Source organism: Elaeis guineensis, chromosome 13 (assembly GCF_000442705.2).
Source record: "Elaeis guineensis isolate ETL-2024a chromosome 13, EG11, whole genome shotgun sequence".
Lineage (NCBI taxonomy): Eukaryota > Viridiplantae > Streptophyta > Magnoliopsida > Arecales > Arecaceae > Elaeis > Elaeis guineensis.
Genome location: NC_026005.2, coordinates 78,614,886 through 78,633,265, shown reverse-complemented (window position 1 = coordinate 78,633,265; position 18,380 = coordinate 78,614,886). Strand labels below are relative to the sequence as shown.

The window sequence follows — 18,380 nt, the reverse complement described above, 5'->3', positions numbered from 1 at the left end:
GTGTCATACATTCCCTTCATGATCAGAGAAGCTGGCCTCGTTTCCGCTGAATTGCGGATGCTCCACCCACCCCCTCTTGTGGATGCCATCCCGTACTCCCAAGACGTTGATTATTTTTTTTTTAATTAGTAGCTGATGATGGTATAATAGGTCAGCCAACGTGGGTGTTAGACTTATTAGAATACAAAATCTATTTAACGTGGAAAGAGGTTTCTTCAGTGGGTTTGGATAAGAGTATAAAATAATCTTTTTCTTTTTTTTTGTGTGTGCCTATTTTGTGAGAAATTTAGTGGGTAGCTGATGTTCAGCCCTGCTTGGTCCTTGGCGAAGACCTGAGGCGATTCTGTCCTTTTTTTTTTTTTTCGGGCTCTTTTTCTTTGCGTGCGACGTCTTCGTAATAAGAGAGCCCGCTGAGTTTTTTAATTTTGGCTTCATATTTTTTTACTAAAACATTATTCTTTCTATTTTTTATTTTTTATTTTTGTTATTGCTTCATTTGATTTCTGTTTGTTCTGCGTTTTGTCACTCCGCGTCTTCTACTCATTGTGCGGAAAATCTGTACATGTATCGAGAGGGCTAAAAATCCAGGGGAAGTAAAGAAAATAAGGACAGACTGGGGGGGTGTACTGGGGCTGCATTACATATGTTATAGTTGGATATGTATAAGGTGAATCTATAGCATCATAGTCTTGCTTTGCTCATCAATTAGCGTCTGGGGGTGGGGAATGCGTTGGGCGTTTTCGGCCGGAATAAAGCCGAGCATATTGCCAAACTGCTTGGGAATGGGACTGGCCTTCTTCTTCCCGAAGTCAGCCAGCCCTGAGCTGTTCGTGATGGCTTTGGTGGTTGGAAGCATCGCATGCATGTTCGAAGAAATCGGTAGTCCATCGATGATTTTTTTTTCTATTGCAGACGGGCTCATTTTGGACCCACCATTTTCATGAGACGTCAGCCTAAATAGTATAGTATTAATTTGCAGTCTGACCATCCGGAAAATCTTCTTTTTTCTGAAAAAAATCCATGTGTGACAATATGTTTCTCCATTATATAATGTTGTGTTTTGTTTTTTGAATATAATATGTCCCTAGATATATGATAGGCTTGCAAGGGACGGAAAAGAGACTTGTAACCAGGGAAATAGCACAACCACTCAGAAACCTTTACATAGCTGGGTACACAGGCACGCGTATCTCTAGGGGAATACCGGAGAAAGTAACTCTCGGCGGAGTCGAGAAATGCAATAATAAGAACATCATAACACATCACATCATATTTGTTGTTGCAAAGTTTAAACTTTAAAATAAGATAAATCGAATCGAGTGGAGCGGGACTGAAATGATTCTTACGATCCTTAGAAAAATCAGTCAATAAATCAGATGGAGATCTTTAGATTCTTGATCCTCCGATCTTAAGTCAGTTCAAGTTTTGAAAACATAGATGGAAAATAGTGAAAGAGTAAGAGAGATTGAGTGGAACAGAAAAAGAACTGGGTAGGAGCTAAAATTCTAGCCTAATTTTCTACCAGCAGAGTCTCTCCTAATTTTAGAAAGCAGAACTTACCTATAGAGGATCCCTGACCCTCTATTACAGAAGAGATGAGGAGGCCGTTCCAGAGTTTTTGAGATGGTTAGAGGAGTTTGTTAGGTGGTTAGAGAGCCACCTATAAGTGAGCTGACATACAGATATGCATATGACCTGGACATGAGATCGTAGCCAGCTGTGATTGGATTGTAGAAACCACGATGGGCGTTCGCAGAACGACTAAGTCCATCACTATAATAGTTCTTTTCGGTATATGATCGAGGTGAGATAGAGACGCCATAATAATCATTCTGAATATCGAAGGTATCTCGGTTTAGGTCGGTAAATATCCAATCTGAATATTTTCTTGTCAGCTAAGACATCATCCGGACAGAATACAAGGGTGTCCTTCATTCAGATCGGTAAAATATTGAGCTGAATCTGCTAACCGATAAATTAGTCTAGATTGATATCTCTTTGACCTCATACAATGATGTCACATATCTTGAGACTAGTTTAATGCACCAACACTTTGTCCTCCACTTCCTATGTCCAAGATGATAATTTTTTGATTGGACTAGGAAGTAAAAATATCTTCATAAGATTGGATTTTTACCAATTTGGGAGGTGTTTGCTATAGAGATCGAAATTTACCGATCAGGATATCTTATTTCCAAATTAAAATTTTTGGTCTGATTTTTCACCGATCAGAAGATCTCATTTTCGTATTTGCCTTTTGACTCAATCTTTCTCCGACTAGGAGATATTATCTCCATGTTTGAATTTTTGGTCTGATTTTTACCGATCAAGAGATCTTATCTCCATAGTTAAATTTTCAGTCCAATTTTTATCGATCAAGAGATCTTATCTCTACATTTGACTTTTGACTCAATTTTTTACTGATCAGAAGATCTTATCTTTGCATTTGAATTTTTGACTCAATTTTTATCGATCAGGAGATCTTATCTCCATATTTGTCTTTTGATTCAATCTTTCACTGATCAGGAGATCTTATCTCCATATTTGCCTTTTGGCTCGATCTTTTATCGACCAGAAGATCTTATCTCCATACTTGAAATTTTGACTCAATTTTCACAGACAATGAGATTTTATCTTCATATTTTACCTCGAAACTTTTTGGACTGGTATTGCTGCCACCTAGAATAAATGTGCCGCATCTTGAGAGTGTCAAAAATAATTACTTGGTTAAAAATGAAGAGACTTGACCTTTCAGAAAATGATCGGCCAAATCTTTTACCATCATTGCTTGGACGAACAGTTTGAAAATATCAAATAAGAATGCACCATTCATCAACACCTGATTGGCTTATCAGCTTGGGCACGGATCAGTCCGTCATGGCTAAATTTGGGGGAGATGTGCCTAACCATCGTCTGACCGAGTATTGGATTAATGCCAGGTATCGTAAATTGGCAAGGAGATCAGTTAATCCAAACCATTGATTCGCCTATGGAAATAACATTCATAAGAAAAGATGGACAATAATGGCAATCATCTAAAATAATGACATTTAAATTGAGAATAAGCTGAATTTTTTCTATAGCTAGAACTAGAATATCTCTTCCATCTCCAACATTCAGAAATCATTCATTCTTCTCAAATTTTCTACTAAACATAAAGTCCCTGCAATGATGGCAGATATGAATCGGACTTTCGATATCCAATACCTAGATAGTAGTATCACAAATAGAGAAATTACAAAGTATTATCATATAAATACCTTGTCCAGCAATACTTTGCTGATTTTTCTTCGTAGGCCTATTCGAATCAAGAAAAACTAGATATAGAAGACAATTCCTCTTCTAGTCCCTAGCTTCTTACAAAAGAAGTATTCTGTCTTAGACTGATTAGTTCGAGTGGGCTCAGAAGTCCTAGCACGATACCACTGCACTATACTTATCTTTCCTTTCTTAGGGGACCGATGCCATGTTAAGGATAAATCCTCAAGTGTGCCAAAGAACTTGTTCAACCTTTAAAGCATTTCTTTCGGCTGAGCATCATCGAATTTATAACTAAATTCGTCACTCATAGCAACTCTCATTATGCAACATATTGTTCTACAGTCATAGAGCCACTTCTGATAAGTGTCTCTAACTGTCGCATCTGCATTGGGAGCTGGTACTTAATATTGAAAATTATGTCCTAAAACCAATCATATGACGATTGAGTTTTTCTTTGTATATAAATTATTGATAAATGAATAAAAGTTATTCTAGCATTTTTCATTATAAAAATTACATCTTTCTTGAACTCTTATGTTATGATGAAGTCCTTAGAACTATGTTAGTGTATGATAAAGAGAAGATTTATCGTATAGTTCTTAAACATGTTCGCGACCAAATGATACATCATTACAGGATGATGACGCTTATCGAGTGGAGGTCGTTGTATGCCATATGAATTGGTTATCCTCTTAACTAAGGAGTATGGTGATACTGATATGGCATACAGGTGAAATATAGGAGTACATCATCATTAAACAAGTAACTCACTTGCTGAGCGTTCTGTTGTTCAGAGCTACTTGTGAAGCATATGGATATAAGTGTCCCTTAGATCTGAGATCACCATAATGACTTATAGGCAACTCACTGTGCTTTAATACTAGACTATCTGGATTTCTATTACAGTGATGGAAGGCTATTGGGTACAGTCAAGTATTTACGAAGTCTGTGTATGGATCAAGATAAGATTTATCCCTTCGAATTATTGGAGTTGATATATCACTGTATTTCAATTTAGTAAAGTCTTAACTAGAGTAATCCATGAGATAGATTTGAAAGGTTGAAATATAATGTAGATGAAACAATCTCGGTTGACAGTTAATCTGAGATCATCCTAGAGCATTCAGGGTCAAAGGGATGAATTATGCGGTAACCATGTGCATGGATTCTAAAATATTTTTTTACGATAATTTAACCTATTCGAGCATCGAAAATCATTGCTAAATGCTAGCTTCGATTAGTATAGAAATTAATTCCAGTGCTACCAGCTTAGTGTTTGAACCTATGGAGTTATGCACACAAGTCAGACACCGTAGGAAAGTATTGGCCTATGTTTATATATCTAATTTAGAAGTACTAGACTTGATTGAACATATAAGCTAACTTAATTAAGAATTAAGTTATGGGTCAAATGAGATTGAAGAGTTGACTATGTCTAGCTAGCACTACACATAAGGTTCAGGTTCAATCTCGGAGATGAGTAGCTTCTGATTTATAATCCATGGAGCATATGAGAGATTAAATTTAAATACTAATTAATTTTAGATTAGATTTAAATTAATTAGACTTAATTGGATCTAAAATTTTAAGTTAGATTTGGTACAAAAGTTTTAAAAAGTTTGGATTGATAGCCTTTCAAAATTATTTCGAACCAGCTTCAAATTGGATTCGAATCGGATCCATTTTGAATGAGATATTAGGAATCTACTTGCACTAAGAATCCCCTCTCTTTTGGGCCGACCAGCATCTGAAATGGTGCTGGTTGTGGGCATCCCATATGGGTGTGGGAATGGGTGCACTATGGGTGCTTTGTGTAGTTTCAATTCTATCTCATGTAGGAGTCCTTCTTTCATGAGTATTGGACTGATTCAAAGCATATTTGAATTAGAAGTCCTATACTTATTGGGTCATGAAAATCATCTATAAATAGAGAGGATCTCTACCTTTGGATACATATAAATCAAATAGTAAAAATCAGATTGAGAGAAGAGAAAAAGAGAGAGAGGTATGAGAAGAGAGAAGCCCTTCCTTCTCCCTTGGCATCTCCCTTGTGGCCGCCTCCTTTCTCCTTGCCGTGGGACCCATCTTGGGTGTCCTCCTTATTGGTGTGAGGCATCACACCAGCACCTCTTCTTCCTTATTTGATTGGGATGCGAAGGTGATTTGATCGGAGTTCATCCCGCTTTCCTATATTGTCTGGTGTGCATGCGAAGTAGAGGGTCTGCACTTTCAGACCTCTACGAAGGTTGATTCCAGATTTTTGAGATTTGATCTCCTATTCTGTTGCTATCCAAATAAAAATTTGATCCTTATTCTTATAGATTTATAAAAAAATTTTAGATGCAACTTGGGCTATCTGAAGAGAAACAGTTTTTTTTCCTTTCAATTGGTATCAAAGCAGGCCTTTGATTCATGCATGCATAACTGAATTTTTTAGATTATTTACATATTGTATATAATTAAAATTTTATGTTAGATATTAAATCTCATTTAAATCTATTTAAATAAAATTTTTGATCTATTTTGATTGGATTAGATAATCCTAATCAATAATTGATTAAGGTTGTTATAAGTTTGTTATAATAAAATTTTGCTGTTGCTGAATTTTTGATGGAATAACAATGTGAATTAAAATTTATTTTAAATTTATTTTAATAAAATTTTAATATTATTATTTTTAATATAAAGTTAGATTTATTTTAGATCTGAATTGGATCTATTTTGATGGATATTTAGATCTGAATTCAAATGAAATTCAGTACTACACCAAAATAGATTTAACCAAAAATTTAATCCTTATGCATTCATGTTTGCACCTAAGTAATTTTTAATATGATATCAAATCTAAAACTGATATTTTATAATTAGTATAAGATGTGTTTCAGATCTGATAAGATTATATGATGTATCAAATCTAATTAGATTAGATGAAGAATATGATTGATAAGATTAAGGATATGTTTATGACATAAACTATTTTGGCAAAATTGCATATTGATGTGATTATATATGAAATTAGATTTCAGATCTTAGTAGCCTAGTACTCAGATTGATGAGATCACCAGACCATCTGATCATAAGAGATTGAAGAGATTAATCTCTCTTTTGTCTATTTGATTGGTTCTCTTGTGGCGTATAGGGGTGTCATTATGATCTAATTTCGTGAAAAAAAAATGAATAAATTTTTATGAATTATTTTGATCATAACTATATTTAGATTAAATCTAAAATAATTTATGATTCATTATAATAAGATAAAATTTAGATATAAAATTATTTTAAATCTGAATAGCATGTTACATAAGATATAATTGGTATTGATCTAAAAGTTATCATGATGCATGAGATGTATGTATGAAATTTAGATCATATCTATGCATATTTAATTGTTAAACATATAATGTAAATTTATTTTTATGAATTGAAATATATGATATGCTTTACCATATAAATTATTTTCATACAATAGTTCTACAGACTGAAATACACGTTTCACACACTTAATTTTGAATTAAGTTTGAATAATCTAAATTTAAAAATTGAAGATCATTAAGACACCACATAAATTGATAGACAATGGGTTAGCTTGGATCAGATCCTTCTAATGGGTTAGACCTAGGGTTAGAAATATATATGGATTAAGTAAAGAAATTGATTAAATCGAATCAAGTGTTGAATTAGATTAGGTCAGAATTTCTCTAGATCAATCTCAATAGTTAAAGTTTGATCAAGTCCATATTTTTTATCTTAATAAATGGACCATGATCATGGCTCCGTGGTTGAGTCCGAATCTTCTGATGAATCAAATCGAAATTAATTAACCAGTTGGTGTCTAAAATAAGTTTAGCAGATTCGATCAAGTGATTTTTAATTGAGAGCTATTCTCCTAGATATGTTTACGGTGAGTTAAGGATACATTCCTCCCACTGATCTCATTTACCTGACCAGTATTGCAGATTATATTTTGATTTGGTCACTAGTCAATTCGTGCAAACCCATGCCATCAAGGTGAATCAGTGTGACTGATTTAGGTGTCTTTAGACCAGCTTTTGTCTTAACCTCTATATGACTTGGTGAAGTCAATAGAAGGATTTACAACTTGCAGGTCAACTTTTTCTCTTATTCTCAGGTCAATAAAATTAATTTTTTTAAATTATTAGGTTCATAAAATGATAGAGTTATGAGATAACTTAGTCATAGCCTCTCATTAAGGTGCATGATAATAAGTCCAATATTCTAAATAGGCATTGAAGAAGCTATACACTTGGTGTCTATTACGTATTGAAATTGTCATTCATCATATAACCATCATAATATACCTTCAGATCAATGCTCAGGTTGGTCGAGCCACACTCGGACCTGAACATCTATTTGTTGGATGCACTTGATGTTGTCATATTAATGGTTAGACCTAACTAAGATTTTTAGTGGAGGTGCCACACGCCTGCTGGGGCAAAATCTAATTGGTAGAAGTTGTTTAAAAAAATAATTGATTATAAACCTATCCATGAATGCACTATGGTTGGCCAAGTCACACTCGAGCCTGAATGCAGTCTGTGTGGATTCTAGTACCCACTAAGGAATTAATGTAATTTTTTGAGTTAGAGGTAGACGCTACCAATTCGAAAAAATAGTGAGAGAATCTTTAGACTAAAGTTCATATCTTTAGAATTAAAAAATAATTTATATACTAATAGGCTTATATTTTTTCTTTTAGTTATGGCTAATACACTATCCCTCCGTACGCTATTGGATGCGACAAGCTCATCTGATCCAATTTTGATAGCTGGTATCGAAAGTTAAAAATCATCTTGGAGCACGAGAGGATTCTGTACATCCTTTCGGATGAGGTACCTGAAGAATCTACTTCCAACGCTCTTCGTGCCACGAGAGACACTTACATAAAGTGGCTCAATGATTGCATGATTGTGCGTTGCGTGATGAGGGCAGCTATGAATGACGAATTTAGCTATAAGTTCGAAGATGCATAACCAGAGGAGATCATTCAAATGTTGAATGAGTCTTTCGGCACCCTTGAGGATGCGGAGAGACACAAAATTTTTTGCACAGTGTTCAATGTCCGTATGCGAAAGGGAGCTTCAGTCACCGATATGTATTATACATGATTGAGCAGATTGAACGCTTTAGCAAATTTGATTTTTCGTTGCATGAACAGTTAGGTAAGGATGCTATTCTCAATTCGCTACCAAAATCCTACCCATCCTTTTTCAGTCATTACAGAATGATGAAGCCTGCAATGAACTACCATGATTTGCTAGGATTGTTGGGAATTGTGTCCTAAAACTAATCGTATGATAATTGAGTTTTTTTTGTATATGAGTTATTGATTAATAAATAAAAAATATTATAATATTTTTCATCACAAAGTAACATCTTTCTTGAACTCTTGTGCTGTGATGAAGTCCTTAGAACTATGCTAGTATACGATAAAGAGAAAATTTATCGTATAGTTCTTAAACATATTCACGATCAAATGATACGTCATTACAGGACGATGATGTTTATCGAGTGGAGGTCATTGTGTACCATATGGATTGGTTGTCCTCTTAACCAAGGAGTGTGGTGACACTGGTATAGCATACAAGTAAGATGTAGGAGTATATCATCACTGAACAAGTGATTCACCTTCTGAACATTTTGCTGTCAAGAGCTACTCGCAAAAAATATGGTACTATCTGGATTTCTAATACAGTGATAGAAGGTTACTGGGTACCGTCAAGTACTTGTGAAGTCTATGTGTGGATAAAGATAGAATTGACCCCTTCAAATTATTGAAGTTGATGTATCATTGTATTTCAATTTAGCAAAGCTTTGATCAGGATAATCTATGAGATAGATTTGAAATATTAAAATATAATATGGATGAAGCAATCTCGGTTGACAGTTAATTTGAAACCATCCTAGAGCATTAAGGATCAAAAAGATGAATTATGCGATAACCATGTGTATGGATTCTGAAATATTTATTTACGATAATTTGACCTATTTGAATATCGAGAATCATTATTAGATGGTATCTCGATTAGTACAGAAACTGATTACTGTGCCACCGGCTTAGTGTTTGAACCTATGGAGTCATGCACACAAGTCAGACAAAGTAGGAAGAAATTGATCTGTGTTTATATGTCCAATTTGAAAGTACTTAATTTGATTGAACATATAAGCTAACTTGATTGAGAATTATGTTATGGGTCAAATGGGATTGAAGAGTTGACTATATCTAGCTAGCACTACACATGAGGTTCAGGTTCGATTTCGGAGATAAACAGTTTCTAATCTATGATCCATAAAGCATATAAAAGATTGAATTTAAATGCTGATTAATTTTACATTAGATTTCAATTAATTAGACTTAATTGAGTTTAAAATTTAAATTAGATTGGGTACAAAAGTTTTAAAGAGTTTGAGATTGACAGTTTTTCGAAATTATTTCGAACCAGCTTTGAATTGGATTCGAATCGGATCCATTTTGGATGAAATATGAGAAATCTTTCTTGCACTAGGATTCTTTTCTCATGTGGGCCGACCAACACTTGGAATAGTGCTGGTTTAGGGCATCTCATGTGGGTGAGAGATTGGATGCAAAGTGATTATCATATGTGATGGCAATTAGATTTGAGTTAGGACTCTTATACTTATTGGGTCATGAAATTTATCTATAAATAGAGAGGGTCTCTACCTATGGATGCATAGCAAACAAATTAGATTGAGAAAAGAGAGAAAGAGGGAGAGAGGCATGAGAAGAGAGAAGCCCTTCTTCTTCTCCTTAGCCTCTCCCCTTTTGGTGCCACCCCTCTTCCCTTGGGCGTGGGCCCTCCTTGGGTGTCCCACCTGCTGGTGTGAGATATCACACCAGCACATCTCCTCCTTCGTTTGATTGGGTTGTGAAGGTGATTTGATCGAAGTTCATCATGCTTTCCTATGGCATCTAGCGTGCATGTGAAGTAGAAGGTCTACACTTTCAGACCTCCGCGAAGGTTTAATTTAGATTATTTAATATTTGATCTTTAATTCTACTACTAATCAGATAAAAATTTGACCTTTATTCATGTAGATTAATAAAAAAAATTTTAGATGCAATCTAGGTCATCCGAAGAGAAACAGTTTTTCTTCTCTTCAATTGGTATCAGAGCAGGTCTGAAATACATGTATGCATAATTAAATTTTTTAATATTAATTATATAAGATATGTTGGGTATAAAATACCCACAGCCGAAGTCCTCAGCAGAATCAGTTCCAGGAGGACTGACCGGACTACTACGGGAGCCGGGCTCCGCCCACGACTCCAACCTCAAGGGGGACTCCGCCCGAACTCCTAAGGGAGCCGGGCTTCGTCGCCAATGTCAACCGTCGGTAAGATCCGTCCGGGCTCCTACGGAGCTGGGCTTCGTCTTCGACTCCAACGGTTGCAGACAGACTTGTCCGGACTCCTACGGGAGCCAGACTCTGCCGACAACTTCAACCGCAAGTAGACTCCGCCCGAACTCCTACGGGAGCCGGGCTCCATCCTCAACATCAACTGCCGGTAAGCCTTGTCCGAACTCCTACGGGAGTCGGACTTCGCCTTTGACTTTAATTGCAGGAAGACTCCGCCCGGACTCCTACGGGAGCCGGGCTTCGTCCTCGACTCCAACGGCTGCAGACAGACTTCGTCCAGACTCCTATGGGAGCCGGACTCCACCGACAACTTCAACCGCAAGTAGACTCCGCCCGAACTCCTACGGGAGCCGGGCTCCGTCCTCAACATCAACTGTCGGTAAGCCTTGTCCGGACTCCTACGGGAGCCGAACTTCGCCTTTGACTTTAATTGCAGGAAGACTCCGCCCGGACTCCTACGGGAGCCGGGCTTCGTCTTCGACTCCAACGGCTGCAGACAGACTTCGTCCGGACTCCTACGGGAGCCGGACTCTGCCGACAACTTCAACCGCAAGTAGACTCCGCCCGAACTCCTACGGGAGCCGGGATCCGTCCTCAACATCAACTGCCGGTAAGCCTTGTCCGGACTCCTACGGGAGCCGGACTTCGCCTTTGACTTTAATTGCAGGAAGACTCCGCCCGGACTCCTACGGGAGCCGGGCTTCATCCTCGACTCCAACGGTTGCAGACAGACTTTGTCCGGACTCCTATGGGAGCCGGACTCCGCCGACAACTTCAACCGCAAGTAGACTCCGCCCGAACTCCTACGGGAGCCGGGCTCCATCCTCAACATCAACTGCCGGTAAGCCTTGACCGGACTCCTACGGGAGCCGGACTTTGCCTTTGACCTTAATTGCAGGAAGACTCCGCCCGGACTCCTACGGGAGTGGGCTTCGTCCTCGACTCCAACGGCTGCAGACAGACTTCATCCGGACTCCTACGGGAGCCGGACTCCGCCGACAACTTCAACCGCAAGTAGACTCCACCCGAACTCCTACGGGAGCCAGGCTCCGTCCTCAACATCAAATACCGGTAAGCCTTGTCTGGACTCCTACGGGAGCCGAACTTCGTCTTTGACTTTAATTGCAGGAAGACTCCGCCCGGACTCCTACGGGAGCCGGGCTTCGTCCTCGACTCCAACGGCTGCAGACAGACTTCGTCCGGACTCCTGCGGGAGCCGGACTCTGCCCACGATCCCAACTGCAAGTAGACTTCGTCCAGACTTCTACGGGTGCCGGACCTTGCTACCGACTCCAACCAAGCTCCGACCGACCAGTCTGGACCCCCTGGTGGGCCACAATAACGGACAACACTACTCCACTCCCTGCGGCAGACCCTACGCGACCCCATTACTCCCTGACAGGCTGTATTAACGGCCATGATTCTGCTCCACTCCCTGCGGCGGACCCTACGCGACCCCATTACTCCCTGACAGGCTGTATTAACGACCATGATTCTGCTCCACTCTCTGCGGTGGATCCTGTGCGATTTCACCACCCCCAGATGAGCCACGACAGCGGACATCGCTCCACTCCCCGTAACTGATCCCGCATGGCAAGCTACAGCAATAGCCACGACCCCGCTCCACTACTCTCCGTAATAAATTCCTCCTGACTCTGGGCGGCCCACTACCAGATGGTTACAGGCGTCGCTATCAATCTGTTGCCCTCTCCGTCTATAAAAGGAAAACCTCAGATACGTTATTCGATAAGCTCTCATCTTTCATCTAAAAATTCTGCTAAATTCTCCGTTCGAGCACTCCATTCTTGTTGAGGCAGAGAACTGACTTGAGCGTCGGAGGGTCTTGCTGGAGCAACCCCACCTCCGGTTTAGACTTCCTTTGCAGGTCCCGGCGGCGACCGCGACTTCCTCGACTCCAGCTTCTCCGGCGCAAGCAGATTTTTGCACCAACAGGATTGGCGCTAGAGGAAGGGCTGTATCTTCGCAATACCCTTGTTCTTAAAGGAGCGCTCAACGGATCCACCTCCGGTCATCTTATCCGGCACCCACTCCTCCTTTCCTCATCTGATGCCTTCTTGCGAGGCATTCGCACAACTACCTCCGGCTATGGTCGCCGACAAGGAATGGCCGGACGATCGGCCTCTATCGAATTCCATCAACACCATTTCGGGAGAATCCCAGCGGGAGGCAACCAACATGCCGGCTGTATCCCCCAAGCGGCAAAAGGTTGAAGAACCCATAACCTTTACCGAAGAAGACACCCAGGGAGTCCAATTTCCTCATAACGACGCAGTCGTAGTTTCCTTGAATATAGCAAATTACGACGTCCATCGCATTCTTATCGACAACAGAAGTTCGGTCGATATCTTGTTCTACGACGCCTTTTCAAGAATGTCCGCTCTTGATGGTCATCTGAGGTCGATTTGCTCCCCCCTGGTAGGGTTTACCGGTGACGCCGTTCCGACGGAAGGAATGATAGCTTTGACTGTGGCCGCGGGTCAATATCCAAAGCAATCCAGGGCTCTGGTGAATTTCTTGGTGGTGAAGGCGCCATCCGCCTACAATGCAATCCTTGGCCGACCCGGCCTCAATGCTCTCCGAGCTGTCATTTCGACCTACCATTTGAAGTTGAAGTTCCCCACCAACCAGGGGATCGGAGAGGTCCGGGGAGACCAAGCCCTAGCCAGACACTGCTACAACATCGCCTTGCGAAGAAGCGATCAGGCTGACCCCTGTCCCGTCGATGGACTCGATGACCTCACCGAAGAAAGGGGCGGCCCAATCGAAGATCTGGTACCAATCCCTTTGAATGATGGGAGCGCGGAGCATGTGGCGCTAATTGGCTCCAACCTGGGGGAGGAGGTGCGGACGCGTCTTATTGATTTTCTACGAAGGAATGTGGACGTTTTCGCTTGGGTTCCAGCAGACATGCCGGGGATTGACACGGAAGTCATAGAGCATCATCTGGCCGTCGATTCAAAGCATCGACCGACGAAAGAAAAAATTCGGAGTCATGCCCCGGAGAGGCAGAAGGCGATAGCCGAGGAAGTGGATAAGCTCCTCAAGGCCGGATTCATTAAGGAAGTCAATTATCCTGATTGGATTTCCAATATTGTTCTGGTCAAAAAAGCAAACGGCAAGTGGAGGATGTGTATAGACTTAAAAAAGCTGAATAAGGCTTGTCCAAAAGACAGCTACCCCCTTCCCAGAATCGACCAACTGGTGGACGCGACCTCAGGCCATGAGCTCCTCACCTTCATGGATGCGTTCTCCGGCTATAATCAAATTAGAATGGCGTCGGAAGATGAAGAAAAGACAGCTTTCATCACTAATCGCGGCCTTTACTGTTACAGGGTCATGCCTTTCGGTCTCAAGAATGCGGGCGCAACCTACCAACGGTTGGTGAACAAAATCTTCAAAGAGAAGATCGGCCGAAACATGGAGGTCTACGTGGATGATATGCTCGTAAAAAGCAAGTCTTCCAGAAATCATGTCGCCGACCTCGAGGAGACCTTTAACGCTCTCCGAAAGTATAGAATGAAGCTGAACCCAACTAAATGTGCTTTCGGAGTAACCTCAAGAAAGTTCCTGGGCTTCATGGTATCAGGGCACAGGATTGAGGCCAATCCAGAGAAAATTCGCACCATCCAGGAGATGACCGCCCCAAAGTCGATCAAAGAGGTTCAGCGCCTCACAGGGAGGATAGCGGCTTTTAATCGCTTCGTCGCGAGGTCGGCCGAACGGTGCTTGCCCTTCTTTCAAACCCTCAAGCAGCCGAAGAACTTCTGTTGGACCTCTGAGTGCCCACAGGCGTTCGAAGAGTTAAGAAGCTACCTTAGCTCACCCCCGCTGTTGGCAAAGCCTGAACCTGGGGAGGAATTATTTTTATACCTAGCGGTCTCTCCCATGGCCCTCGCGGCCATCCTTGTCAAAGAAGAAGTGAAAGTCCAGCGACCAGTCTACTACATTAGCCGCGTGCTGAGGGACGCCTAGACCAGGTACACCAAATTAGAAAAACTGACCTACGCCTTGTTGGTTGCAGCTCGGAGGCTCCGACCCTACTTTCAAGGGCACACCGTGACGCTACTCACCGATCAACCGATCAAGGCAGTTTTGCATCGGGCTGACACCTCCGAAAGAATGACAAAATGGACGATCGAGCTCACAGAATTCGACATCAACTACAGACCTAGACCAGCAGTAAGGGCCCAAATACTGGCAGATTTCATAGTAGAGTGCACCATCCCGGAGGAGGCCGAACCTGAGCAAAGCAAAGCTGACGACCTGAAGTCTCAACCAAACTCCCCCAACGAAGAGGCCAATCCCTCCGATAGCTTTTGGACCCTCTATGTAGACGGATCTTCCAACATGTCGGGCGCAGGTGCAGGCCTGATCTTGGTCAGTCCGGAGGGAGTCATCGTGGAGTACGCTCTGCATTTTGAGTTTCCCGCAACAAACAATGGAGCGGAATATGAAGCTCTGATCGCAGGACTAAGGATCGCCAGAGAGCTGGAAATAAGTCAGCTCCGGGTGCACAGTGACTCTCAACTGGTGGTGGGGCAAGTCAGTGGGAGTTACGAAGTGCGGGAGGACAGTATGGCCAGATACCTTGAGAAGGTAAAGGAGCTCACCCCCGCCTTCAGCAGCTTCAACATTAGACAGATTCCAAGGCTGGAGAATACCAGAGCCGATCTTCTCTCCAAGCTGGCGACATCGGCTCCGACCGAATTGCCCAAAGGCGTCCTCTTTGAAGTTCTAAAATACCCGAGTACAGAAGAATCGCGGCCCATAATAGAGATCGACCACGAGCCCAGCTGGGTCGACCCGCTGATAACCTATCTCAGAGATGGAGTTCTCTCCCAAGACGCGAAGGAGGCTCGGAAGCTCCGAAATCAAGCCTCCCGATACATCCTTTATGAGGGTAAATTGTACAAAAGATCATACTCCTTGTCCCTCTTGAAATGTCTCCGGCCCTCGGAAGCTGACTACGCCTTGTGGGAAGTACATGAGGGAATTTACGGAAACCATTTGGGGGCTAGATCTTTATCCCACAAGCTGCTCCGCCAGGGATATTACTGGCGAACGATGCATCGTGATTCGATTGAATATGTCAAAAAGTATGATCGATGCCAGAGATACGCCAACATCCAGAGACAGCCCACCACCGAGCTCGCACCCTTGAGTGCCCCATGGCCTTTTGCATAATGGGGGATGGATATCCTTGGCCCTTTTCCCATGGCATCTGGGCAAAGGAAGTTCCTCCTCATAGCGATCGACTACTTCACCAAATGGGTTGAAGCTGAACCACTAGCAAAAATCACGGAAGCAAAAGTTCAAGATTTCGTCTGGAAATCGATCGTGTGTAGGTTCGGTCTGCCTAGAACCCTAATCACTGATAATGGACGACAATTTGCGGGAGCAAAATTCATCGAATTCTGTGAAGATCTAAACATCTCCCACAACTTCACATCAGTAGCCCATCCCCAGACGAACGGCGAAGCTGAGGTGACCAACAGAACCCTTTTGCAGGGGATTAAGACAAGGCTTGAAAAAGTGAAAGAAACTTGAGCGGACGAACTTTATCATGTGTTGTGGGCGTATCAAACTACTCAGAGGCTACCCACGGGGGAGACCCCTTTCGCTTTAGCCTTCGGTATGGAAGCCGTCATCCCCATCGAACTTAAACTCCCGTCAGCACGAGTCGTGGCGTTCGACGAACATCAAAGTTTGCAAGATCTTAGAGCTAACCTCGACCTACTGGAAGAAAGACGGAAGATAGCTCAGGTTCGGATGGCAGCCTACAGACAGAAGGTTGCTCGATATTACAACGCCCGGGTTAAGAACAAAGCCTTCAGAGCGAGAGATCTAGTGCTTCGACGAGCCGCTGTCTCACAACCTCAGGACTGAGGAAAACTCGCCCCAAACTGGGAGGGACCGTATGAAGTCAAAGAAGTAGTCCGGCCCGGAACTTATTATCTTAAGAAACTCGGAGGAGCCGACCTCCCGCGACCGTGGAGCTCAGAAAACTTGCGGATGTACTACCAGTAACTTCATTTTAATTGAAAATCACATACCTATATGTCCTTGGACAATGCAAACAAACTGCATCAAAAATGAAAGGGAAAACCTCGTCCCAACAAAGTCGAAGGCCCGATTCTTTTAGACCGGATGGGGGGAGAGGCCTTACAGCGCCCTAATGTGCCCCCACAGCCATGTCAGGAACAGGAGGAGAACCTCATCCTGACATGAGCAAGGTCGAAGGCCCGGTTCTATTTAGATCGGATGGGGGGAGAGGCCCTACAACGCCCATATGCGCCCCCACAGCCCTGTTAGGGACAGGAGGAGAACCTCGCCCTAACTTGAGCAAGGTCGAAGGTCCGATTCCATTTAGACCAGATGGGGGGAGAGGCCTTACAGCGCCCTAATGTGCCCCCACAGCCATGTCAGGAACAGGAAGAGAACCTCATCCTGACATGAGCAAGGTCGAAGGCCCGGTTCCATTTAGACCGGATGGGGGGAGAGGCCCTACAACGCCCATATGCACCCCCACAGCCCTGTTAGGGACAGGAGGAGAACCTCGTCCTAACTTGAGCAAGGTCGAAGGTCCGGTTCCATTTAGACCGGATGGGGGGAGAGGCACTACAACGCCCATATGTGCCCCCACAGCCATGTCAGGAACGGGAGGAGAACCTCGTCCTGACATGAGCAAAGTCAAAGACCCGGTTCTTTTAGACCGGATGGGGGGAGAGGCCTTACAGCGCCCTAACGCGCCCCCACAACCGGGCCGGAACGGGAGAAGAACCTCGCCCTGGCTAGAGCAAAGTGGAAGGCCCAGACTCCTACGGGAGCCGGGCTCCATCCACGATGCCAAGGAAGACTCCACCCGGACTCCTACGGGAGTCGGGCTCCTCCACGATGCCAAGACTCTGCCCGGACTCCTACGGAATCGGGCTCCGATCGCAGCATCAACTCCAGGAGGACTCCGCCCGGACTCCTACGGGAGCCGAGCTCCGTCCTCAACATCAACTGCCGGTAAGCCTTGTCCGGACTCCTACGGGAGCCGGACTTCGCCTTTGACTTTAATTACAGGAAGACTCCGTCCGGGCTCCTACGAGAGCCGGGCTTCGTCCTCGACTCCAACGGTTGCAGACAGACTTCGTCCGGACTCCTACGGGAGCCGGACTCCGCCGACAACTTCAACCCACCCGGACTCCTACGGGAGCCGGGTTCCGTCCACGACGCCAAGGAAGACTCCATCCGGACTCCTACGGGAGCCGGGCTCCGCCCACGACTCCAATCACAGGAGGGTTCCATCCGGACTCCCACGGGAGCCAAACTTCGCCTTGACTTCAGCGGAGAAAAATTTCGGACGAAAAGGAAAAAGGAAGGCAACGGACCATGACAGCTACGATTGGAAAACGGACGGCGGTCGAGGTACAGAAAACTCTGTCACCGCAAGGACTGGGGCAAAATAGGACAACTTACTTAGGGTGACAGAAGCTCGGATCCCCGAATTCAAGCCCTAGGAGGGACCCCAGGCCCGAATGGCCCCAAGCGGGCCTGCAGCCATTGACAAAAAAATGACAACCGGATATCTTCGAACGGCGTAAAAGTCGAAATTGAGCTCGGCAAATAACAATCCTACACGAATAAAAGAGGTCGTAGATGATCTTAGGACGACGTGAAAAAGAAAAGAAGAAAAGGAGGAAGAGAGAAGAAAG

The 18,380-nt window shown here is 43.1% G+C and overlaps 1 protein-coding gene across 2 annotated transcripts in view; it reads left to right on the top strand.

Moving 5' to 3' along the window:
• Nucleotides 1–261, top strand: part of LOC105033719 (inactive protein kinase SELMODRAFT_444075) — a 9,280-nt gene extending 9,019 nt beyond the window's left edge. Inside the window, exon 10 of one of the 2 annotated variants that reach the window (XM_010908620.4) lies at nucleotides 1–261. This exon is cut by the window's left edge and continues 148 nt beyond it. In XM_010908620.4, coding sequence (XP_010906922.2) covers nucleotides 1–50 — 50 coding nt within the window. In that variant the 3' untranslated portion in view covers nucleotides 51–261. The other variant, XM_019846754.3, reaches the window with a different exon arrangement.
• The last annotated feature ends 18,119 nt before the right edge of the window (nucleotides 262–18,380 follow it).